The 24,045-nt window shown below is 41.7% G+C and overlaps 1 protein-coding gene across 3 annotated transcripts in view; it reads left to right on the top strand.

Annotated features, from left to right (window-relative positions):
• LOC139390497 (phospholipid-transporting ATPase IG-like) overlaps positions 1–24,045 on the top strand; it is a 73,413-nt gene that overhangs the window by 15,432 nt on the left and 33,936 nt on the right. For 2 of the 3 annotated variants that reach the window (XM_071137625.1, XM_071137626.1), the window contains exons 4-5: positions 21,610–21,690; positions 22,822–22,929. In XM_071137625.1, coding sequence (XP_070993726.1) covers positions 21,610–21,690; positions 22,822–22,929 — 189 coding nt within the window. Of the gene's footprint in view, positions 1–21,609; positions 21,691–21,742; positions 22,508–22,821; positions 22,930–24,045 lie in introns of those variants that run through there. The other variant, XM_071137627.1, reaches the window with a different exon arrangement.

Raw genomic sequence — 24,045 nt, 5'->3', positions numbered from 1 at the left:
GGTCATAGTATGTAGCTTAGACCGTTCAAAAGATGGTGCAATATTTGTAGGAAGAAAACAGAAACCACTTAGTTTATTGCACCCACATCTAGCGGCTAGCAGAGGTTACTGGCAACCCTGGTTCTGTGAACCAACTCTTTTTTTTCTCAGTATCTGTCCCCTAGTTTGGGAAACGCTGCTATAGCTTGTTCTCCATCTTTTGTAATAGTGAGCCAACATGTTTTCAGCACTTTTTTTAATTTCCCTGACTGATTTTAAAATGACATTTCTCATGCTCTTTCCTCTCTCTGCAGCAGGCATATAGTAAGTAATATGTTTGGAACGTCTCAAATCTCAATCAAATCACAGTATTGAATCGCAATACATATAGAATTGTGAGCATCATCATGCATAGCATATCGGCACCGAAGTATGGTGCTGTATCGTATTGTGAGGTCCCTGGCAATTCCAAGCCCTAGTATGTTAGCCAAACGCAGCCCTGATATGTATTTCATATTTTTATACCAAAAAGTATTTCACACACAGTTGAAGTCGGAAGTTTACATACACCCTAACCAAGTACATTTAAACTGTTTTTCACAATTCCTGACATTTAATCAGAGCAAAAATTCCCTCTTAGGTCAGTTAGGATCACCACTTTATTTTAAGAATGTGAAATGTCAGAATAATAGTAGTGATTTATTTCAGCTTGTATTTCTTTCATCACATTCCCAGTTGGTCAGAAGGTTACATACACTCAATTAGTATTTGGTAGCATTGCCTTGAAATTGTTTAACTTGGGTAAAATGTTTCAGGTAGCCTTCCACAAGCTTCCCACAATAAGTTGGGTGAATTTTGGCCCATTCCTCCTGACAGAGCTGGTGTAACTGAGTCAGGTTTGTAGGCCTCCTTGCTCGCACACACTTTTTCAGTTCTATAGGATTGAGTTTAGGGCTTTGTAATGGCCACTCCAGTACTTTAACTTTGTTGTCTTTAGGCCATTTTGCCACAACTTTGCTTGGGGTCATTGTCCATTTAGACAAGACCCATTTGCGACCAAGCTTTAACTTTCTGACTGATATCTTGAGAGGTTACTTCAATATATCCACATTGTTTTTCTTCCTCATGATGCCATCTATTTTGTGAAGTGCACTAGCCCCTCCTGCAGCAAAGCACCCCCACAACATGATTCTGCCACCCCAGTGCTTCACGGTTGGGATGGTGTTCTTTGGCTTGCAAGCCTCCCCCTTTTTCCTCCAAATATAACGATGTTCATTATGGCCAAACTTTTCTATTTTGGCCAGAGGACATTTCTCCAAAAAGTTTGATCTTTGTCCCGGTGTGCAATTGTAAACCGTAGTCTGGCTTTTTTATGGTGGTTTTGGAGCAGTGGCTTCTTCCTTGCTGAGCAGCCTTTCAGGTTATGTTGATATAGAACTCGTTTTACCGTGGATATAGATACTTGTGTACCTGTTTCCTCCAGCATCTTCACGAGGTCCTTTTGCTGTTTTTCTGGGATTGATTTGCACTTTTCGCACCAAGTACATTCATCTCTAGGAGACAGAACGCTTCTCCTTCCTGAGCGGTATGACGGCTGCGTGGTCCCATGGTGTTTATACTTGCGTACTATTGTTTGTACAGATGAACGTGGTACCTTCAGGTGTTTGGAAATTGCTCTCAAGGATGAACCAGACGTGTGAAGGTCTACCATTTTTTTCTGAGGTCTTGGCTGATATCTTCTGATTTTCCCATGATGTCAAGCAAAGGCACTGAGTTTGAAGGTAGGCCTTGAAATACATCTACAGGTACACCTCCAATGATTTTAATTAGCCTATCAGAAGCTTCTAAAACCATGACATCATTTTCTGGAATTTTCCTAGCTGTTTAAAGGCACAGTCAAGTGTATGTAATCTTTTGACCCACTGGAATTGTGATACAGTGAATTATAATTGAAATCTGTCTGTAAACAATTGTTGGAAAGTGACTTGTCATGCACAAAGTAGATTTCCTAACCAAATTGCCAAAACTATAGTTTGTTAACAAGACATCTATGGAGTGGTTGAAAAATGAGTTTCAGTGACTCCAACCTAAGTGTATGTAAACTTCCGACTTCAACTGTGTGTGTGTGTATATATGACACACACACACACACACACACACACACACAGTGCATTCAGAAAATATTCAGACCCCTTGACTTTTTCCACATTTTGTTACGTTACAGCCTTATTTTAAAATGTGTGTGTGTGTGTGTGTTACAGCCTTATTTTAAAATGTGTGTGTTTCATTTTTTGGGGGGTGTAGCTATGTATTTGTCACTGAATGTGTGTTTAATAGCACGTGTGAAACAGTCAATTTGACTTCCTTTGGTCAGGCCTGTGTGTATTTGCATGTCATCCTCTGTATGTGTTTTGTGAGTTTAACCTATTTATGGCAGTTGTGAAACTGTGTGTGTGTGGGTAAGCCTCTCCTCCACTGCTCAGTGGAAAGTGTGAGTGGGCTGAGAGAGTGAGGGCTGAGCCAGAGTCAAAGCACATGTTTATCCGTCGGGTCAGTGCTCACAGCTGAACCACACCATTCCCACCCTGTGTGGGGCATCAAACGGATGCATCCGGTTTTCAGGGGAAATGGAAAGAGCCTGAGCAACTTCCGATTTTGTCAGAAGTGAACCTTTACAGACAGAAAAACGCAGCTCAGAAGTTTTTCACCTCTGCTGCGTTAGGTCCCTTTCTCTACCTCTCTTCCACATCTCTTCTATAAGGCCAAAAGATCTGCCCAGCGACGATTTTAAAAAATCTACAATTTCTCTTTGTCTCCCTCGTCGCTCTCCCTCTAACCCAAGGAGATGGAAACTAACCACCTCTCTCTATAACAACTGTAACCTAAACTAAATGTCTAAACAGCCTGTCCCCAGTGTAATCTGGCTAGGTGTATTGAGCATCAGGGAGATTCTTCTGGGAGATGGATAGCTGGATGGATAACATTCTGAGAGGATAAGATCATGGAGTGGCTGGCTGGTATAAATAGAGTAGCCTACCAGTAGTCATCATGCTCGTTTCAGAGAACTAGTCCAGAAACCTCATAGTAGGGCTGGGCGATACCGATTTTATTTCAATGTTATGTTTTTGCACTATTTCAAATGCCTGTATTGCAAGAATCAAGGATTTTTTCCCCCCACTTTTATGAGTGTTTGTTTGCTTGTTCTCATGTTTTTTTTAAAAATATTTTCTTCAGTGCCTTGTTTACCTTCCCATTTAAACTAGAGATCAGTATATAATGACGAAGTGCTAATTTCTCCCCCCTAACATTGGGAGTCCTTGTACCAAAGGCGGGAAAGCAAGCGACAAGCTTAGGTACAAAATAAGTCCATAGAAAGGCTTTGTCATAAGAGTGAAACCTCTCGCTTTGCCGCCTCTCTGTTTACACACACACACACACACACACACACACACACACCAAGCCCCTCACCTGCCACGTACACAACAACGATGATAGATCACTTCTTCCTTTCTGACAAGTGGTTTCAACTCGCTATTTGCATTTTGTCCAACAGAATTGGTAATAGGGACACCGAAACACATTGACAGGATTTTTACTAGAATTGTAAAGTTAACCTTTCTAACAATGTTTCTCAACTTCTCAAGTTATGGCTCCTGAGTGGCACAGCAGTTTAAGGCACTGCTTCAGTGCTTGCGGTGTCCCTACAGCCCCGCGTTCTCTCACAACCGGCCGTGGCCGTTGAGCGAGACAATTGGCCCAGTGTCGTCCGGTTTAGGGGAGGGTTTGGCTGGTCGGGATGTCCTTGTCCCATCACGCTCTGGCGACTCCTTGTGGTGGGCCGGTTGTACGCTGTTTCCTCTGACACATTTGGTGCGGTTGGCTTCCGGGTTAAGCGATCAGTGTGTCAAGAAGCAGTGCGGCTTGGCAGGGTCGTGTTTTGGAGGACGTACGGCTCTCGACCTTTGTCTCTCCTGAGTCCGTACGGGAGTTGCAGTGATGGGACAAGACTAACTACCAATTGGATATCACGAAAAAGGGGTAAAAGTACCAACAAAAAATGGTACCATCAATGAATATTGATTCTTGTAAATTAAAGGGAAACTTCACCACTAGACTCTATTTGGGTGTTTTTCCGGTCTCTCTGCTTAATTTTGAGTGATGAGGTGTTTCAGACATTATCGACTATAGCTGTGTTTTTTTATTTTTTTTTCGTGCCGAGAGACCTCAACCAATGACGTCATTGGTTGATTAAGCCTGTTGTGATTTAACGGAGACGTTTGTAGCTATTATTGTGGCCTTTTGTGTTTCGCCGATCACATGATTAAATATGGTTGTGTTAGTTCAATAGAGCCGTTGGACTTGTCTCAAAGATGTTCCTATCTTCCGGGACGTTGCAGGATCTCTAGGCTGACTCATTTTCCCTGGCTTTGTAAGACTACAGCCAGACAGGAGCCATCATTTCTTTCTTCGTCTCTCCCTTGAAGGCGGTACTAGTTTACAGGTTCACTGGGAGCTATGTTAACCGTGCACTGTCTATCTGAGACTGCTAAATAATTAGCTACAATGGCTGCTTCCGCTTTCCAAGAAGAGCTGGACGGCGAAACCATTGTTGGATGTTCTTTTACGTTTAGACCTATGTATTTGAGCCGGAATACACTGAAGACGTGTTGAGACTGTGAGAGAAATGATTTCGAGACCAGCTGGACCAGGACTCAGGAGGGTAAATGACAAACAAGTAAGTTGTTTTGTTGTCGGTAGCTAGCTAGCACTATAACCTTTCTTTTAACCGAGGCAGTGTTGTTCAGCACAGTACAATATGGTGATGGTTTCGGACATAACAGGGCATGGTGATGAAAAAACCCCACACATATTCTCAAACAAATGAAAGCAAAAACAAATGTGTTTGTTATACCTAAAATGTACTACTTTAGTGTAACATTATAGCTCTCTAACTAGCTTAGCTAGCCTCAGTGCCTCTCATTATGAGCTAAACTGGCTAAATGTTTTGATGACTCATATTAGTCTTGGAGCAACTATACCTGTGTTGTAGCTAGCTAGCTAACGTGTGTCTGCGATGTCTCATATTCTACACCATGCTGCTACAGTAGGAATACAGACCGTACACAATGATTGCCCATGAATGTGTAATGTCGTTTGCCTTTTTCTCTCAGACAAAACTGCTTGGATACGAAGAGGTTGAATCTCTAGAGAGTTACGGGACCTTTCACATATCTCCCCTTGCATCAGTGACTCCGAACACTTCACTGCATCATACCCATCATACATTGCCATAACTGTTCCTCCGTACTGCTGTGTAAACTCACCTCGGTCTTCAGAGCAATTAAACGTTGTCTTGAATACAAGCCATGTCTATTTATTTGCTATATTGACAGACTGACCTACTGTTTTATTGAAACATGTTTACTTGGCAACCAATTAGTTTAAATGATACACCAACTCCCTGCATCATTTGTTTTAGCACTAAGATTGAAGTGAGTTTATCCAAATACATTTAATGAATATCACAATGAATTGATCAATAAGTTGAAATCAACACTTTATAGGTTTCTGATAAAGCTGAAATCATTTAGCCACTTGTCAGTACTAGTAAAAAAAAAAAACAAGTAATATAAAACACTTATATACATATGTACGACAGCTAGCAATATCTGGACCACAATGCAGTTGAGCATACTTGGCATTCTATATTATACTACAACATCAGTCTAACTGAATATGGATGTTGTTGGTTGAATGTTCCAGAATGTTCTTCATCTGGTGAACTTCTTGTGTTGGGGAATGGCAGCTGGTTTAGCAGGCTTTGGTGATGTTGGGTTTGGGGAACTGTGGCTCTGGCTCCTTGTAAGACCACCGTCTGGCCCTTTCTGAACTCCACAGCCAGCTGGACAAGCCTCTTGTCCACTTTCTTCACCACCCATAGCTTCAACCTCTTGGAGAGGATTTCATGGAATGACATGTTGACTGGTCATGAAGATGTGTAACCATAAAATGAATTAAAAAGGGTACTGTGGAATGGTGTTTTGTTACACTCTGAGTCAATGGGGCTTTTAGCAAATATTGTAGAAGTTTGAGCAGCCTTGAGCAGTCTTGTGGACAGTTTAGTGTTATTGGTGATTTTTGTTTTCTCAACCGGGTAGTCTGTTTTCATAAATACTTTTGGCTCTCCTGGCTTGTTTCAAAGTCCGATGTTGAGCTTGAGCTTTTTCCGGGCGGAAACCTTTCATCCAATGGGTTAACAGGCTCTGTACTACTGAAGCATATGTCAAGGTCAGCAGCAGCAGCATGGTTAGTCTGTAGGACACGTAGTCTGTGCTTTAGCCAACATTTTACACTTTGCCCCCATCAATACACACTCAAACAACAACTTTGTCCACCCATCGCCCTCATGGAAATGGATCATGCATACTAACCTTCACAGGTTAACCTTCACAGTCGGTCACTGCATTATCAATCAACTTGCATCCTAATAACTACAGTAGGTGTAGCCTACTTATAAACACACCAACCATGACGACAAGACAGTGAAAAGGGATAACTAGTCAGTTACACAACTGAAATGTGTCTTCTGCATTTAACCCAACCTTTCTGAATAAGAGAGGTGCAGGTTGCTGCCTTAATCGATGCCCAGGGAGGAGGAGTTGTTGAGGGTTAACTGCTTTGCTCAAGGGCAGATTGACAGATTTTTCCACCGTGCCGGCTCCGGGATTCGAACCAACAACCTTTCGGCCCAAAGCTCTTAACCGGTAGGCTACCTGCCGCGGACCGTGTGCATGCCTAGCTCCAGTATATTTATTTGCTCGTCATGGAAAGATTTAATAGATTTTAGGTGACTTACGCTAGTTCCTGGTGCTGAGCTTGATGTTCGTACCTCTGCAGTTATTGATTAGACTCTAAATAGAACAGTCACGTTGGCATCTGCGGTAGCTAGCTAGCCTAACGGTTAGCTAAACGTAACCTAATGAAAACATTGGCTTGGGAAGTTACAAATCACATCATCAGACAGCAGCTGCCTAATTATAATGAACAATAATATAACACAACCGGCAACAATTTCAAAGATTTAAGTTAAGGCTGTCCCCGACTAAAATAAATCTTGGTTGTCCGAAAGTGTTCTGTTCTGTCGACCCAATTGATTGGTAGAAATTTTAAACGTCAATTTTTCAATATACGCACCCATGTATTTTAATAAAATTGACTATATGCTTGGTTGATGCTGTTTGATTTAAATAAGACCATTGACTCAAGAGGGAGCCAAAGATCAAGATAACCAGAAGAGGAGAACCTGCCCCGAACATCCTCCTGCTGGCTTTACCAGATTCTGCTATTACTCTCCTGAAGTTGTCGGCAATTGGCTACACGAGGAGTCTGCAACCTTTCATTTGGAATGCCAATTTATCTGACTATTTCGTGCCAGTTATGGTTTTCATATGGACATTTTGTGTAACAGTTTCATTTAATTTATGTAAAAATAGCCTACGTAAAGCCAACAAATAAAACATTGCAGCCTGCAAGTAGAACATACCTTGAAAAATAAATATCCTATAAATCACGTTGGTTACGCATGGCTTGTCTGCAAATGAACTTCAAACGTATAAAATATTCTGGGCCCCTCAGTTTCCCGGTGCCAGTGAGTGAGCCAAACACGCTGTAGGCTATTTGTCCAAGGGTTAAGAGCTCATCATCCAGACTTATTTTATGTTTCCACTGGATCAGGGCATGACATTTTCCCCATTCACACGGAGTGGTTATCAAAAGGGAGAGAGCTGGAAAGATTTTAAAAATACATTGAACTACTGTCCTCAATGGATATAAAAATATACTTTGTTTGATTGGAAGAAAATATTACTTTGAGAAGCTCCACGACATTATGGTGGTGCGTTAAGCCAATCTGAAATACTATCATATTCTCAAATGGGCACATTTTTATATGCCCACATTTGCACACAGGCCAGGTAGCTTATAGGCCTACTTCGATCTGTAATCAGGTGCGCATCCTTACTCCACAATGACTGTAGCGCTCCAAACAAAAGACAATGACCTAAATTGACAGCTCATAAATGGAATGAAATAAACTAACTTGTTTATCACAAGTGTAGCATAGGTTGTGCGCACTGCAAACTACGTGTCTACTTTGACAATGGTAAATGACTGGAATAATAATATATTGAATGCATTTACAGAAATGACCATAACCAAACATTGTAGATTAGGAATTAAAGGTAAATGCAGGGTACTGCTGGTGATGTATGTAATGGGGAATTGATAGACACCAAAAATCAAGGCAAACAATTCACACAATGAATGTGCCCAAATTGGCCGGAGAGCACATTCTGGAGAGAGACGTGCATTTTGGCCACCCTCCCCTTCTTGGACTGTGGCCTCCGCAATGGATCACTCTCATCGTCTGCAATGGATTAGTTCACTGAGATGGCCGCAAATCAGACAGGTGTCTCTCGTGTGCCATAAAGAAATAAAAATATATTTGCTATTGCTCAACCTAAAGAAAATATTGGGCGACCAACCGTTTATGGCCCAAACAATCAACCAGTTGACTAATTGGGGTCAGCCTTAGTTACAGTTCAAATGAGAATCGGTCAAATTGAAATAAATTAATTAGCCCCTAATCTATGGATTTCACATGACTGGGAATACAGATATGAATCTGTTGGTCACAGATGCCTTAAAAAATGGGCCTCACAATAGCCCTCAGGATCTAGTCACGATATTTCTGTGCATTAAAATTGCATTGATAAAATGCTTGTTGTCCGTAGCTTGTTCCTGCCCATACCATAACCCAACCACCACCATGGGGCACTCACAACGTTGACTTCCGCAAACCGCTCGTCCACACAACGCCATTCACCTGTTCTGCATTTGAGGCGAATTGGACGTACTGACAAATTCTCTAAAATAATGCTTGGGGCGGCTTATGGTAGAGAAAATAATATTACATTTCTGGCAACAGCTCTGGGGGACTTTACAGTCAGCATGCCAATTGCACCCTCCCTCAACTTGCGACATCTGTGGCATTGTGTTGTGACAAAACAGCACATTTTAGAGCAGCCATTTACTGTCCCCAGCACAAGGGGCACCTGTGTCCCTGTTGTTTAATCAGCTTCTTGATATGCTACACCTGTCAGGTGGATTGATTTATCTTGGCAAAGGAGAAATGCTCACTAACTGGGATGTAAGCAAATGTATTTTATTTTTTTGTGAAACATTTCGGGGATTTTTTTAATTTCAGCTCATGAAACATGGGACCAACACTTTACATGTTCAATTTATATGTTTGATGTGCTTTGGAATTTCTAGCAAGCATATTCTGAAAACCAGCTAGATTTTGGTTTAGGATAAACAAATGTAGTTTGCTTGCTTGATAACTTTAGCGACGTTATCTCGGCTTGACTTTTCTTCCTCTTTGAAGTGAAGGGGAACATTTCTTTGATAGCTTCCCTTTTTAACGTTCAACGACATGGCAACCCTATCAGTTGAGACTTCAGTTCCGTTTCTAAATCCTCTGGCTGAAACTACTGGCTAGACTTTTTAATATTTTTCACCTCCACAGGGCGCTCCATGTGCTGAAATCGCTATGCATTTGTGGTTTGCTGATAGGCATGGCAATGTAGCTGCCCGTTTCTACCGGTGAGATGCATAAATGCTCGTATTTGCATGTAGTGAGGAAATCTGACATTTTTGTGACATGTTCATAGCTTATTAATGCACATAGTGCATTCGTAAATTATTCAGACCCCTTCCCTTTTCTTCCATTTTGTTACGTTACAGCCTTATTCCAAAATTGATTAAATAAAATTCTACACACAATACCCCAATATGGGATTGGCAAAGCGAAAATAGGTCTTTAGAATTTTTTGCAAATGTATAAAACAGATATACCTTATTTGCGTAAGTATTCAGACCCTTTGCTATGACACTGAAAATTGAGCTCAGGTGCATCCTGTTTCCATGATTCATCCTTGATGCTTCTACAACTTTATTGGAGTCCACCAGCTACACACCTGTCTATTTTAAGGTCCCACAGAAAAAATAAACAAACCATGAGGTTGAAGGAATTGTTCGTAGAGCTCCGAGACAGGATTGTGTTGAGGCACAGAGCTGGGAAAGGGTGGCAAAAAAAAATCTGCACCATTGAAGGTCCCCAAGAACACAGTGGCCTCCATTCTTAAATGGAAGAAGGACTAGTCAGGATCAAGGGAAATATGAATGGAGCAAACTACAGAGATCCTTGATGAAAACTTGCTCAGGACCTGACTGGTTCACCTTCCAACAGGACAGCAACCCTAAGCACACAGCCAAGATAACAGAGAGGCTTTGGGACAAGTCTCTGAATGTCCTTGTGGCCCAGCCAGAGCCCGGACTTGAACCCAATGAAACATCTTTGCAGAGACCTGAAAATAGCTGTGCAGCTACGCTTCCCATCCAGCCTGACAGAGCTTGAAAGGATCTGCAGAGAAGAATGGGAGAAATTCCCCAAATTCAAATGTGCCAAGCTTGTAGCGTCATACCCAAGATGACTCGAGGCTGTAATTGCTATCAAATGTGCTTCAAAGTACTGAGTACTTGTGATTATTTTTAAATGTGCAATTACTAAAAACCTGTTTTTGCTTTGTCATTATGGGGTATTGTGTGTAGATTGAGGGGGGGAAACTAATCCATTTTAGAATAAGGCTGTAATGTGAAAATAGTTAAGGGGTCTGAATACTTTCCGAATTGACTGTATGCTTTGAAATTTCCTTTTAATGCTGTCTATTGTTCGGCATTGCGGTATGACTTGTGCGTCTAACTTTCTCACTCATTATTCATTCAGGATGATCTGTAACCACGATAACATTCCCATTTAATGTAGGTGTTTAGAAAGATTATAAAGTGTTTAGAAAGATTATATTATTACCAATAAAATTACTCAAATGACTCTAGATTATTTAGCATTAATTTCTGTTGGGCACAAAATAATCTGAAACAGCAAATGCATCCAACATTTGTAGTCACAAGCTTGATAGTCATTGCATGCTATGGATATAGGACCAAATACTTAACTTTTTATTACTTTAATACATATATAATTGCATTTGTCACAGTACTTTAGGTCCACTAAAATAAGGGGGAGTTAGGGCTGGGCGATGTGCCCAAAATATTAGATCACTTTGTATTTTTTTTATTGACAGTATTTTGTTTTTTAATAATAAAAGTTGTACTTTTTCTTTGAGTCGTGCGTGACCCCAGGGTGGCAACACATACATTCTAAGTGATTTCAATGGGTCTTTGTCCTTTCTGATTTTGTTTTATACTGTTCAATTCAACTTCAACCCCCAAAAAGTCAATTTTCAGCCGTTTCTGCATTTGAGATCATTTCTACCCTGCCATGTAGGGCTGAATGATATGGCCAAGTAATCTGGGCCTTATCTTTAACAATGTTGCAATTTGACTTGTGATTTAGAGCAAAACACTTGGAATCATGGGACTATAATGTCTATTCTAATTATATAGTTAGAATATAATAGTGGGCACTTTTAATACAGTGTTTGACATGACAACGAATGAGAATGCCAGGGAGGAGTTATTGTGACAGGGTAGGAACTAATGTGTTTCCTATAATCATTGGCTACGTTGAATGTTTTCTCTTAGCTACTTCATGTAGCTAACATTATTCTTGCTTTGCGTTTACAACTTTAATTTAGAAGACACTGTTGCAAAAACATGTTGATTTAGGTCTACACAATCACTGGTATTATCAGGCTGTATAGCTAATTACGCTTGCCCTTACTCAGTACGTGTAGCTAGCTAGTGATTAGCAGCTAACAAGATTTAGGCCCAACTTGCCAAGAAAAGACAAACTAGCTGTTTGCAGATGTAAGAAACACAAGCTAATAGTGTCATTATAGAATGCTAGTATTTATATTAAGATGCAAAGTGACAACTACAGTGTTGCATATGCTGCATTGACCATGACGCAAGTGTCTCGTGGTTGAGGAACATCAAATGCGCTCCATTAGTGACGGGGCTTAGCTAGGTCTGTGTGGAAAGCGGCATAGAGGGAGTGGAGAGGGATGACTCAAGTAGCGAAGTAAACTATAAAAATGGACGTTACACACTGCGTATCACATTTAACAAACCAAACATTCAAATACCGGTATAGAAGGTAAAAACCAAAACCGGTCCGTTCATCAATACCGGTATATCGCAAAACACGTATACTGCCCAGCAGTAGGGGGAGTATGCACAAAAAGTGTGTATGAAATGGATGGAAATACCCTCAAATTAAAGCTGACAATCTGCAATTTAACCTCAGGCATTGCATAATTTCACATTCAAAGTGCTGGATTACAGAGCCAAAACATGTCACTGTCGGAGCTCGTGAATCGCCCATACATATGTTTAATTTTTTTGCCATTTCGTCCAGCCCTACCCCAACAAGGTTGAAGAGATGCGTTGGTCTTGAACTCTGTTCATTGGTTATTTGATGTCCCCAGCCAACAGCACAGCCTCCTCCATCAGTGTTCTTTACCTGTTTTGAGTGTCTATCAGTGGGTTCATCTTAGTGTATTGTGTGTGCAGTACATGTACTGGAGTGTGCAGTTAACTAAATGTGCATAGTGTGTTTGATTTAAGATGAAAGGTTTAAGTGCAGCGTAAACGTGAGTCATGATTTTGTAATCGTGCGTGTCTTGTGTGTGGGTGTGTTTTGGGGTGGTATGGGCTGTGCTCACGTGTTTACCCAGCCTGGCGTGTGGCATGCCATTTCTCCACTAATCCAACCTCTCTGGAAGAGATCCTAACTGTCCAGTTCCCCCCACGCAGCCTACCATTATATCACACGGTGTAGCACACACAACCTGCATTCACATCACAGCCAAAAATAAACCCTTTCAATTACCAGAATCCAAACCTCACACAACCCCCCTCCTTCCCCCTCTTTCTCAGTTAGTGAGTCTCCGTTCAATGTCTTGCTCTCTTAGTCTCTCACTCTCTGATTGAGCTTTTCTTTTTCTCTCCATCTCTCTGTTAACAAATCTCCCTCTCTCTCCCTTTCCCTCTCCATTAGCAGGTATCTCTCCATCCATCTATCCCAGTTAGTGATGGTCTCCATCTCAGCAGGTTTCTCTCTCCCAGTTAGTGATGGTCTCCATCTCAGCAGGTTTCTCTCTCCCCGTTTAGTGATGGTCTCTTTCTCTCAGCAGGTCTCTCCCCGTTTAGTGATGGTCTCTTTCTCTCTGTTGGTGAGTCTCGCTCTCTGCAGCGAAAGCTGCACTGCTGACGTCAGCAGCCAGGGAGCCCGCTGTACTTCTGAGAGCCTCAAATAGACTCTGGCTGCCTTTTTTAGAAGAAAAGCACCACTCGCCTATAAATAGCCCTGCATGCCTTTTGCTGCCTGACTCCTGATCGAATGGGAGCAGATCAGGGGCAGGAGATGGAGGGAGAGAGGGAGGATGAGAGGGCCATTTCCTCCCCTGCCCTGGGACGTGAGTCACTCACTCTGACACACTTCTTCCCTGTTTTTCAGTGTCAGATCTCACATCAGTTCTGTGGAGTCGTCTTCTTGACTGACTAGGTCTGAGGGTTTTTGGTGCAGTGTGGAGGAGGCGAGTTTGAGGAATGGGCCTGGGGTTTTGTGGATATTCGGGTGGGATACGGTCTAGTTGTGTGATTCATGTGACATTACCTCTCCTTCCCTCGTACATTTTCTAGACTCCACCAAACTAATGAGGCTGAGTGAAAATGGCCTGCCCCACCTAGGTAATGCTAGGGAGAACATTGGAGTGGTGCTCACTTAATGTATTGTACTAAGTGCATGGGTGTGGAATGTTTGTGTGATATAGTGCCCTCTGTCGTGGCCACTCTCTCTGCAGTATTGTGTTCCGAAACTAAATCATGCCTGGCGGTCGGGTGGGACTGACCGTGTACCGGTCGGGGACAATACTGTCCTCAGCACTTTCACATGCAGCTAGCCTGGACTGGCTGCATCTAGCCCCTCTCCCTACTGGCTTTTATCAATTTATCAGATCGAAAAACAATGTACTTCTCCGCCCGCTCCCACCCAACATCCATCACCTATGGGCCGGGAGGCAGCATTAGTTACAGCTGCTTTCTGCTGAATAGACCTGAATAGACTTTTACTGAGTGTGGTGAGGGTCAGGGCTTGGCCGGGATAGGAGAGTGGATCGGTGGGAGATATTCAATAAAACTTCATCAGATGGAACCGGCGGGTCCACTGAGGAGTCTTTAACACCTGGGTCGACACAGCTCCACATATTCTATTGAAGTGTTTTCTCTTTCTGTCTGGAAACACCTGGAGCTGTAGAAGAGGGAAGGGTGGTTTCACGGTTTCTCTCTTCTTTTGAGTCCCAGAGAGAGAAACAATGCAGAGTCTGTTCCCTGTTTTCCCTGATTCTGCATTCTGGCTGAAGGTTCAATGTGCCCCAGTCCATCTCTGCCTTTTTTATAATAGATTTCTTAACTGTAATCACAGCAGTCTCAGATGCTTTAGCGCTTAGCCTGGTGGTGTGTGTACGTTAATCTCAATAAATAGACCCAGTTTGCTCTAACGATAAATAAATAAAAATGTTATGCACAGTTGCGTTAGCGGCAGGGCTCTAGACTGACTCTCCAGTGCCAAGTAAGACATTAAATAAGTTAGCTATTTCATCAAGCATATTCAGGGAATGCATGATAAATACTTTGATGTGCAACATATCAGTCAAAATAGGGTCACGTATGATCAGATTTATTTAGAAATGAATTTGCCTGCATGTTTTGTGTGGATATTAGCCTAGCCAATATGCTACATAATTTACAACCTGAGGAAGTGGGAACTCAACACGTTAGCTAGATTGTCAACTGTAATATATTGTTGCTAGATGGCTACAGTGCATTCGGAAAGTATGCAGGCCCCTTTTCCACATTCTGTTACGTTACAGCCTTATTCTAACATTTTTTTTAAAAAATGATTCAATCTACACACAATACCCCACAATAAGAACGTGAAGAATGTCTATGTCTATAAACAGTGTTGTAGTGATGTGCACATAAATATGGGTTGTATTTACAATGGTGTTTGTTCTTCACTGGTTGCCCGTGTGATCATCCTTGATGTTTCTACAACTTGATTGGAGTCCACCTGTGGTAAATTAAAATTGATTGGACATGATTTGGAAAGGCATACATAATCCTGTCTATGTCAGAGAAAAAACAAAGCCATGAGGTTGAAGGAATTGTCCGTAGAGCTCCGAGACAGGATTGTTTCGAGGCACAGATCTGGGGAAGGGTACCAAAAAACATCTGCAGCATTTGAAGGTCCCCAAGAACACCGTGGCCTACATTATTAAATGGAAGAAGTTTGGAACCACCGAGACTCTTCCTAGAGCTAGCCGCCCGGCCAAACTGAGCAATCGGGGAGACCGGGAGGGGACCAAGAACCCGATGGTCACACTGACATAGATCCATAGAACCTTCCAGAAGGACAACCATCTCTGCAGCACTCCACCTATCTGGCCTTTTATAGTAGAGTGGCCAGATGGAAGCCACTCCTCAGTAAAATGCACATGTTTTCTATTCACTGAAACTACCCACCTAAGCAAACTTGCTTCGTAAGAGGGCAATATCGGTGTCAGTCATTTTCGGTTTATCATCCCAGCTCTATTGTACGTACAGTATCAGTCAAAGGTTTGGACACACCTAGTCATTGAAGGTTTTTAAAAAAAAAAACTTTTCTACATTGTATAATAATAGTGAAGACTAACTCCTAACCCCTAGCCTAGCTAATGTTAGCGTGCTAGCTAGAATTTGTAAAATGTAATGTCTAGCAAATTGGGAAAATATTGTACTTTTTGCGAATTCGTAACAGGTAATATGAATTGTAATATATCATACGAAATGGGTGATGGACATTCCCAGATGAATACAGATCATATGAAACGTGAAATATCCTACTAAATGGAGTGTTTTGGATTTACGTACATAAGGTGTCATCGTATCCCCACAGATCAAATGAATTTCAACAGTACAGTCCACTAGCATGCTACACTGGTGTAAAATGTCACTATTGTATATGATTTGTATATTAACATATCTGGGTCATTTATACTTTTTATTTTATTTTTTACATTATTTATTGAATATTCGAAATATACAATATACTAGCAGTGAAGCCGCTCAATAACTACATCATATACCAGTCATCCAACAGATTCCCATTCAGAGCTACACACAATCATCCAGGGTCAATGCCCTGCTCAAGGGCATGTTGACCGATCTACCACCAGGCCAAAAAAAACGTGAACCCGAACCCTCCAAGAGGGTTAAATAAATAAATAAAATGTATTCCTTTTCCCCGACCCCAAGAACCCCGCAATGCACCAACAACCAAGAGAATGAACTAAAGAGAAAAAAAGGAAAAGACAGAAGAAAACAGCAAACAACAATGCAAAAAAAAATTACAAAAAAATTAGCAATTTAAAACCAAGGACATCAAGGACAACTCAAATCATAACAGCAATGCCAACTGTATATGTTTGTGTGCATGTATGACCCTATTACATGTGTTCTTGTATGTGTTTATTTGAATGAGAGTGTGTATATGCATGTGTTCAAACACCTGCACGGCATCAGCATCAGGCAAACTGGCATTAGTTGTAAAAACACTGCCACTTAGTGTCATTCAAATGTACTTTTTATTATGTTTTATTTAGACGTATCTTAGCACGATGGTCAATCTCTCACACAGCAACTCCACTCCCACTTATCTCCAATTCCACATATCAACCCTCAGCTTCCCTCAGCCCATCCCATCTATGTCTGCTGGCCACCCACTTCGGGTTTCTACGCAACACATCTTTCAACTATACTGTGTTATGTTTAACGTACAATTTCAATCTATCTAATCGAATAAAATCCACAAATTGCGAGTTGAAGATAAATACTTTTACTAAGAGTATTAGTAATTGACTGACCCGGTCTCTCCAGATCTGGCAAGAATTCTATATAATTTTAGCTGAAAAGCACGAAGTCTTGAATCTTGCGTTTTATATATATTTTAACTCGTACATGGAATCGGTACATCAAAAATCTCTTCCCAACTATTTTGTATTCTGTATGGAACAGTTGTCAACATCCTGGTCCTCAAATGAAACTGGTATACTTTCCTATTTATGCTATTTTTATTCCTCTGCCAGTTTTGATCCTTTAAATTGGGCAGACAGATCAGTTTTCTACCTCCTCCCGCTGCCACCTGCTTCCATTTTTGGGGCAATTCTGTAATCAATTGGTTGTACTCTTGGATTGAGCAGACCTTCCCGTACAATTCTGATAACTCCATGAAGGACATAACTCTACCATTCCAATTTACAATATAATTTAAGAACAAAATACCCTTTTCAAACATCTTTCCCATAAATACAGGTATTCTATCAACCAGCACATTTGAGTTCAGCCATAATATTTGTTGTAATATTTGTTCTATCTTTTCAGGGGGATGAAATTGTAGCCAGCTCTGCAATGCTCGTTTGAAAAATTGACTTTTTTTCAAAGTATCATTTTCAATTAATCGAAAATTAAACATGGCAAAAAGGCCAATTTTAAACAATGGATGAGCTTTTCTTAGTAATCTACTTGAGAACCATTTAGGGTTCAAATAAAACTTTTGAATGAGTGAAGCTTTTAGAGGGAGCTTTCGTGCTTTTATATTTAATCATCTCAACCCACCCGATTCATTTTCATTATATAGATAGGCACGTTTTATTTTGTCTGGTTTAGCGTCCCAGATTAAGCAAAATATTTTATGCTCATATGATTTGAAAAATGAATCATCAGAAGTAGGCAGTGCCATAAGTAAGTGCGTACACTGAGATATGACTAAGGAGTTAATCGGGGCAATTTTTTCATAAATAGACAGGTATTTACCTCTCCATGGTTGCAGGATCTTGTCTATTTTTACAAGTTTTCTATTGAAATTCATTATTTATCTTTTGTGATATGAATACTGAGTATGTCTACTTCACTATCAGCCCATTTTAAAGTTAAACTGCAGGGTCATGTAAAAGTTGTACTTTTTTAAGGATCCAATACGTAATATTGTACATTTATCATAATTAGGTTTTAGTCCAGAGAGTACAGAAAAGTTATCTTGATCTTCAATGAGACATTGCAGGGATCTAGCTTGCGGACTTAATATAAAACTTGAGTCATCGGCATACATGGATACCTTTTGTTTTTAAGCCTTGGATTTCTAATCCTCTGATGTTGTTATTGGATCTGATTTTAATAGCTAGCATTTCGATGGCCATAACGAATAGATATGGTGACAGCGGACACCCTTTTTTAACGCCTCTTGACAATTCAAAACTCTCTGAGAAGTAGCTGTTATTTACTATTTTACACCTGGGGTTGCTATACATTATTTTTACCCATTTTATAAGAGAATTCCCGAACTTGAAAAAAATCCAGGCATTTATAAATCAAATCCATTCTTACTTTATCAAATGCCTTTTCAAAATCCGCTATAAATACCATTCCTGGCTTCTTATGTTTCATGATGTTCTATTATTTCTAGTAGTTGTCGTATATTATTTCCAATGTATTGTCCATGTAAAAAACCTGTCTGATAAGGATGAACAATACCTGATAAAACCCATCTATTTCTGAGTGCTATGCGTTTTCCTAGTATTTTTGCATCACAGCATTGAAGTGTAAGGGGCCTCCAGTTTTTTAGATAGACTGGGTCTTTATATTTGCAATCTGGGTCTTGTTCCTGCTGAGTACCTGCCAGACTATAGGAGTAGTTAAAACAATCTAACAATGGAGCTTTTAGTATATTAAAAAATACTTTATATACCTTTACCGGTATGCCATCAAGCCCTGGGGGGTTTCCAGACTGAAAGGATTTAATAGCCTCAAAGTTCTTCCTCTGTAATTTGGCCTTCGCACTGATCTTTCTGTACATTTGCTAATTTTCCATTTTTTATATTATTTGGAAAGAATTCCTTACCGTAATCTTCATTCAGTGGGAAAGGATGAGACGGAAAAGAGAAACATCTGCCTAAAATAATTAGCTTCCTCTTTTAAAATATCATTCAGAGAATCATAGATGACTCCGTTTTCAGCAACGAGTTTCTGCAAATAATTTTTGACATTTTTCTCCATTTATACTTTACAACATCTATTTTCTTTGACATGAAACAAAGATAATTGTATGAGCTATGTGATGCATCTGTGTTCTGGCGTTTTTGTACCCCTCTACTATGTAGTGAGATGGGGGCAGTCCCGTCCCAGAAAGGCAGTCCATTCTGCATGCCTTGTTGACTTTTGTGCGTTGCAAACTTAGCTAGCTCATCAACCAGTATTTTCTTTGTCATTTCTGCACGATGGCACTTATTAAAGCCTTGAATCTCATAGGGACGTCACTGTCACCACTGCTCATCTAGCTAGCCACTTAGCCAGCAGGGTTGCATCAGTTTCTTTTAGACTATAGTTAGCTAGGTAGCTAACGCTAACTGATTATCATGTAGCAACCTCTGCTAACGTCCCTAGCATGCTAACATTAGCTAGCTAGCTAAAAATCAAGCAAATGGTACTGAGCTCAAGACAAAATCATGTTTCGACATTGTATCGGCTATGTTGTGGCTGTTTTTTTGCTTCTTTTTTTGCGCTTAGTATATTGCATATATCATATTTTTGGCATTTAACTCTGCTTTATCTTATGGCATGCATCTAATCTGGTTTCGGCATTAGAAAATTAGTGAAGTCACAAATTCCTGTGAGATACTGCGAGAATTTGACAATTCAATGTACTTAGGGGGAAGTTTAGGTTATGGACACGCCGCCTATCTCTGTAGTGCATTTGATGGAGTTTTCAAAACAAATTACCACTGGATTTATGCAAATAATCATGATTCTGCCAGGTAGGCATAGGCTACTTTGTAGTTACCTTTTAATTGCCTTTCCATCTACCTGAAGACAGGCTATCATTAGCATCTCTAACAGCTATACAAAGTGGTACTGTAGACATATATATTCCCTATGCGCACTGCACACACACACACACACACAGTAATGTGAATTAATCACGATAATAAAAAAGCAAATTGTGAACCAATAACGAACATGCCCCGGTCAAAAAAATGGCACTGTTACCCTTGCATCGATGTTAGTTAATGTTACCAACACCGGATAGGTTCAGTGAAAGGTGTGGTTTTACAGGGTGGACCATAGTAGTACAAGGCCCCTGGAGCAAAATGGAGTTAAGTGCCTTGCTCAAGGGCACATTGACAGATTTTCCACTTTGTCGCCTCAGGTATTCGAAGCCGCGACCTTTCGGTTACTGGCCCAACACTTTAACCTCTAGACTAACTGCTGCCCTGCGTATGTGAGCGGAAGAGAGAGGCTGTGTTAGTGGGGAAGCGGCATGTTCCTCATTGTCAGTCCTCTCACAGGAAAGCAGGAGAACACCAGACCGAGAGGGCTCACAACATGTCTCCTGCTCCTGCCTCAGCGGATGCCTATCTGACAGCTTGTACAGCTCATGCTCCGAATGACAAATAAGAGCCACTCTGTGCGCACTGGTGTGTACGTGTGTGTGTGTGTGTGTTCCGTAACACAGGCCACTTGCTTAGTGGAAGCCCCTGTGGTGAGAGCCTTTTGCGTGCTGCAGGATCAGGGGAGTAGGGTAAAATCTGTCTTGTGACAGCATTATGAGGCTACACAGCACTTTCTCTCTCTCACACACACACACAATTACACAATCGTTGCATGTTGTTGGGGGCTGTTTTTGCTGGTAAGCTTTTGGCTCGTAGCTCCAGTCAGGCGGTGTTCCTGAGCCACTGGTTGTTTGGGATTACCTGATTGGCCCTGTGCAGGCATGCTCTTTAGGATCATTAGTGGTTCAGGTTCCTGTATGTACACACACACACACACACACACACCAGATTCCTGTACAGCCCCCGGCCTGCGGTGGAGGACTGCTCTCAGCAGCCCAGCAGGAGAGGAGAGCTTGCTCAGTGGTCTGAGACGTTGGCACCAGAACCAGGCAGGCGGCAGGCACCAGCCCCTGTGTGTGCAGATTAAATACCACAGTGGCCCTGGCCCACTTGATTAGATGTCCTGCAGGTCCAAGCTGCTTGGGTTCTCTTCTCACTCTGTCTCGGTATGAAATGTCTCATGCCCCTCTGTTGGACCGGAGAGATTAGGCGGGTGCGCGCACACATGCACGCGCACACACACACACACACAATACAACCTGTATTGATGTGGGAGTGCTTGCTGAACCTTAACCACATTGCAACATGTAATTGAGGAATCTGTCATAACTTGTCCAATGTTATTTTCCCATTCAGTGTATTTTCATTTAAGAAATGGTCTTGGAAATGACTCCTGTTCTGAACAACTCCCGAGACGGAGTTGTCTGCATTCCCTACGTTGTAGTCGAGATAGTCTTTAACACTGTGACTAGGTCATAAGTCCTATCTACATTTTAATTTATAGGCTACCATTACAATTAGTCGACTAGTTATTAGAGCTAGTAGTAAATTAGTCTCATTTTATCATAAGACTTCATGAACGGGATTGTATAGTCCGTAAAGTTTCTGGTGATCTCTCCTACAGGTCATCGTAGACACCCCCACCAGCCCAGTCACTAGTGGCCTACCCCTGTTCTTTGTCATCACTGTCACAGCCATCAAACAGGTAAGTAACGGCAACCCCCCCCCCCCCCCGAATAGATATAGAATTACTAGAACCGGCATCCCCATTCTGAGGGGCCTTTCACATTCTAGTAACTCTATTTCTGTGGCTCTCCATGCGTCTCCACCACCTCTCTTCCATGTTAATTTTTTTTTCTCCCCTTTCTGTAAAAGTTAATTTTTTGGGGTGTGAAGTATGGAATCGTTGCCTATGGTTTTGTCATAGCCAAAGTAATGCTGGCTATGAGATGGTGATTTTTTTTAAAGAGAAGGGACACGTTGTCTTGGAACATGACCAAACGGTACTATAGTCGCTAGTATAGAAACAAATGATCAGAGGAGTCTCTTTTCTGTTGAAGCGTGTCCAAGCTTTTAGATGTATTGTTTTAGGAATTGGCTTTTCTGGTGGCCTGCTGCTAGGGCTTTTTGAAATGCACAATGGAGGGTGGACTTCCTTCCAAAAATATATATGGGACACACTGATAGTGGCTAGCGATGCTGCTGCTGCGTTTAGCCAGGCTTTGAAGTGGGACACAAGGGGAGGCTCTGTAGACTGGGTTAGGTGAGCCCTGCAGTCAGTCCCTTACTAAAAGGACGTTGTCGCTCCCTCTCTCTGTCCATCCACCTACCACCCACTCTTTCCTCCTCCTGTTTCATCCCTGCATCATCCCGAGCTCCCGAGTGGCGCAGTGGTCTAAGGCACTCCATCTCAGTTCCTGGGGTGTAACTACAGACCCTGGTTTGTTTCCAGGCTGTATCACAACTGGCCGTGATTGGGGAGTCCCATAGGGCAGCGCACAATTGGCCCAGCGTCTTTAGGGGTAGGCCGTCATTGTAAATAATAATTTGTTCTTAACTGACTTGATAAAATCCCTCCCTCCCTCCCTCTGGCATCTTTCTTCCTCTATCCCTCTTATCCCTGTTACTCTGACACTGACTATCTATTGGCACTCTCTTCATGTCCCATTTCACTCTTGCTTACCCTCTTCCCTCCCTCTCCATCTACTGCTCTCTCTTCTCCCCATCTTTCTTTCTCCCTCCTTACTCCCCTCTCTCTCTCTCTCTCTCTCTCTCTCTCTCTCTCTCTCTCTCTCCCACCCTCTCACCTCCCCTCTTCTCCCGCCATCGCTCTCAGGGCTATGAGGACTGGCTGCGGCACAAGGCAGATAATGAGGTGAATAAGTACCTGGTGACGGTGCTGGAGGACGGCCGGAGAGCATGCAAGGAGAGCGAGAAGATCAAGGTACCTTTTAGCAAGCTGCACCTCGGTCAAGTTCCCCGGAAATAAATATCCCCTTAGGGACATGGGGGTCGGGAGGGAGAGGTAATTGGCATCTTGGCATGTTCTTATATGGCTCTATGGTATGGTAATCCCAAGTAGGTGATGCAGAATGGAGGAAGATGATACATTTCGGTCAAAACATTGAGGACACCTGCTCTTTCCGTGACAGAGGTGAATCCCGGTGAAAGCTATGATCCCTTATTGAGGTCACTTGTTAAATACACTTCAATCAGTCTAGATGAAGTGGAGGAGACTGGTTAAAGAAGGCTTTTTAAGCCTTGAGATATGGATTGTGCGTGTCATTCAGTGGGTGAATGGGCAAGATACAGTTGAAGTTGGAAGTTTACGTTCACATTAAAACTAGTTTTTCAGCCACTCCACAAATTTCTTGTTAACAAGCTATAGTTTTGGCAAGTTGTTTAGGACATCTACTCCGTGCATGACACAAGTTAGTTTTCCAACAATTTTTTACAGACAGATTATTTCACTTATATTTCACTGTATCACAATCCCAGTGGGTCAGAAGTTTACATACACTAAGTTTACTGTGCCTTTAAACAGCTTGAAATCTGCCAAGACCTCAGATAAAACATTGTAGACCTCCACAAGTCTGGTTCATCCTTGGGAGCAATTTCCAAATTCCTGAAGGTACCACGTCCATCTGTACAAACAATAGTACGCAAGTATAAACACCATGGGACCACGCAGCCATCATACCGCTCAGGAAGGAGACGCGTTCTGTCTCCTAGAGAGGAACGTACTTTGGTGCGAAAAGTGCAAATCAATCCCAGAACAACAGCAAAGGACCTTGTGAAGATGCTGGAGGAAACAGGTACAAAAGTATCTATATCCCTAGTAAAACGAGTCCTATATCGACATAACTTGAACGGCCGCTCAGAAAGGAAGAAGCCACTGCTCCAAAACCGCCATTATAAAAGCCAGACTACGGTTTTCAATTGCACATGGGGACAAAGATCGTACTTTTTGGAGAAATTTTCTCTGGTCTGATGAAACAAAAATAGAACTGTTTGGCCATAATGACCATTGTTATGTTTGGAGGAAAAAGGGGAAGGTTTG

This window comes from Oncorhynchus clarkii, chromosome 31, assembly GCF_045791955.1.
Source record: "Oncorhynchus clarkii lewisi isolate Uvic-CL-2024 chromosome 31, UVic_Ocla_1.0, whole genome shotgun sequence".
Taxonomy (NCBI): Eukaryota; Metazoa; Chordata; class Actinopteri; order Salmoniformes; family Salmonidae; genus Oncorhynchus; species Oncorhynchus clarkii.
This window is presented reverse-complemented; position numbering and strand designations above follow the sequence as displayed.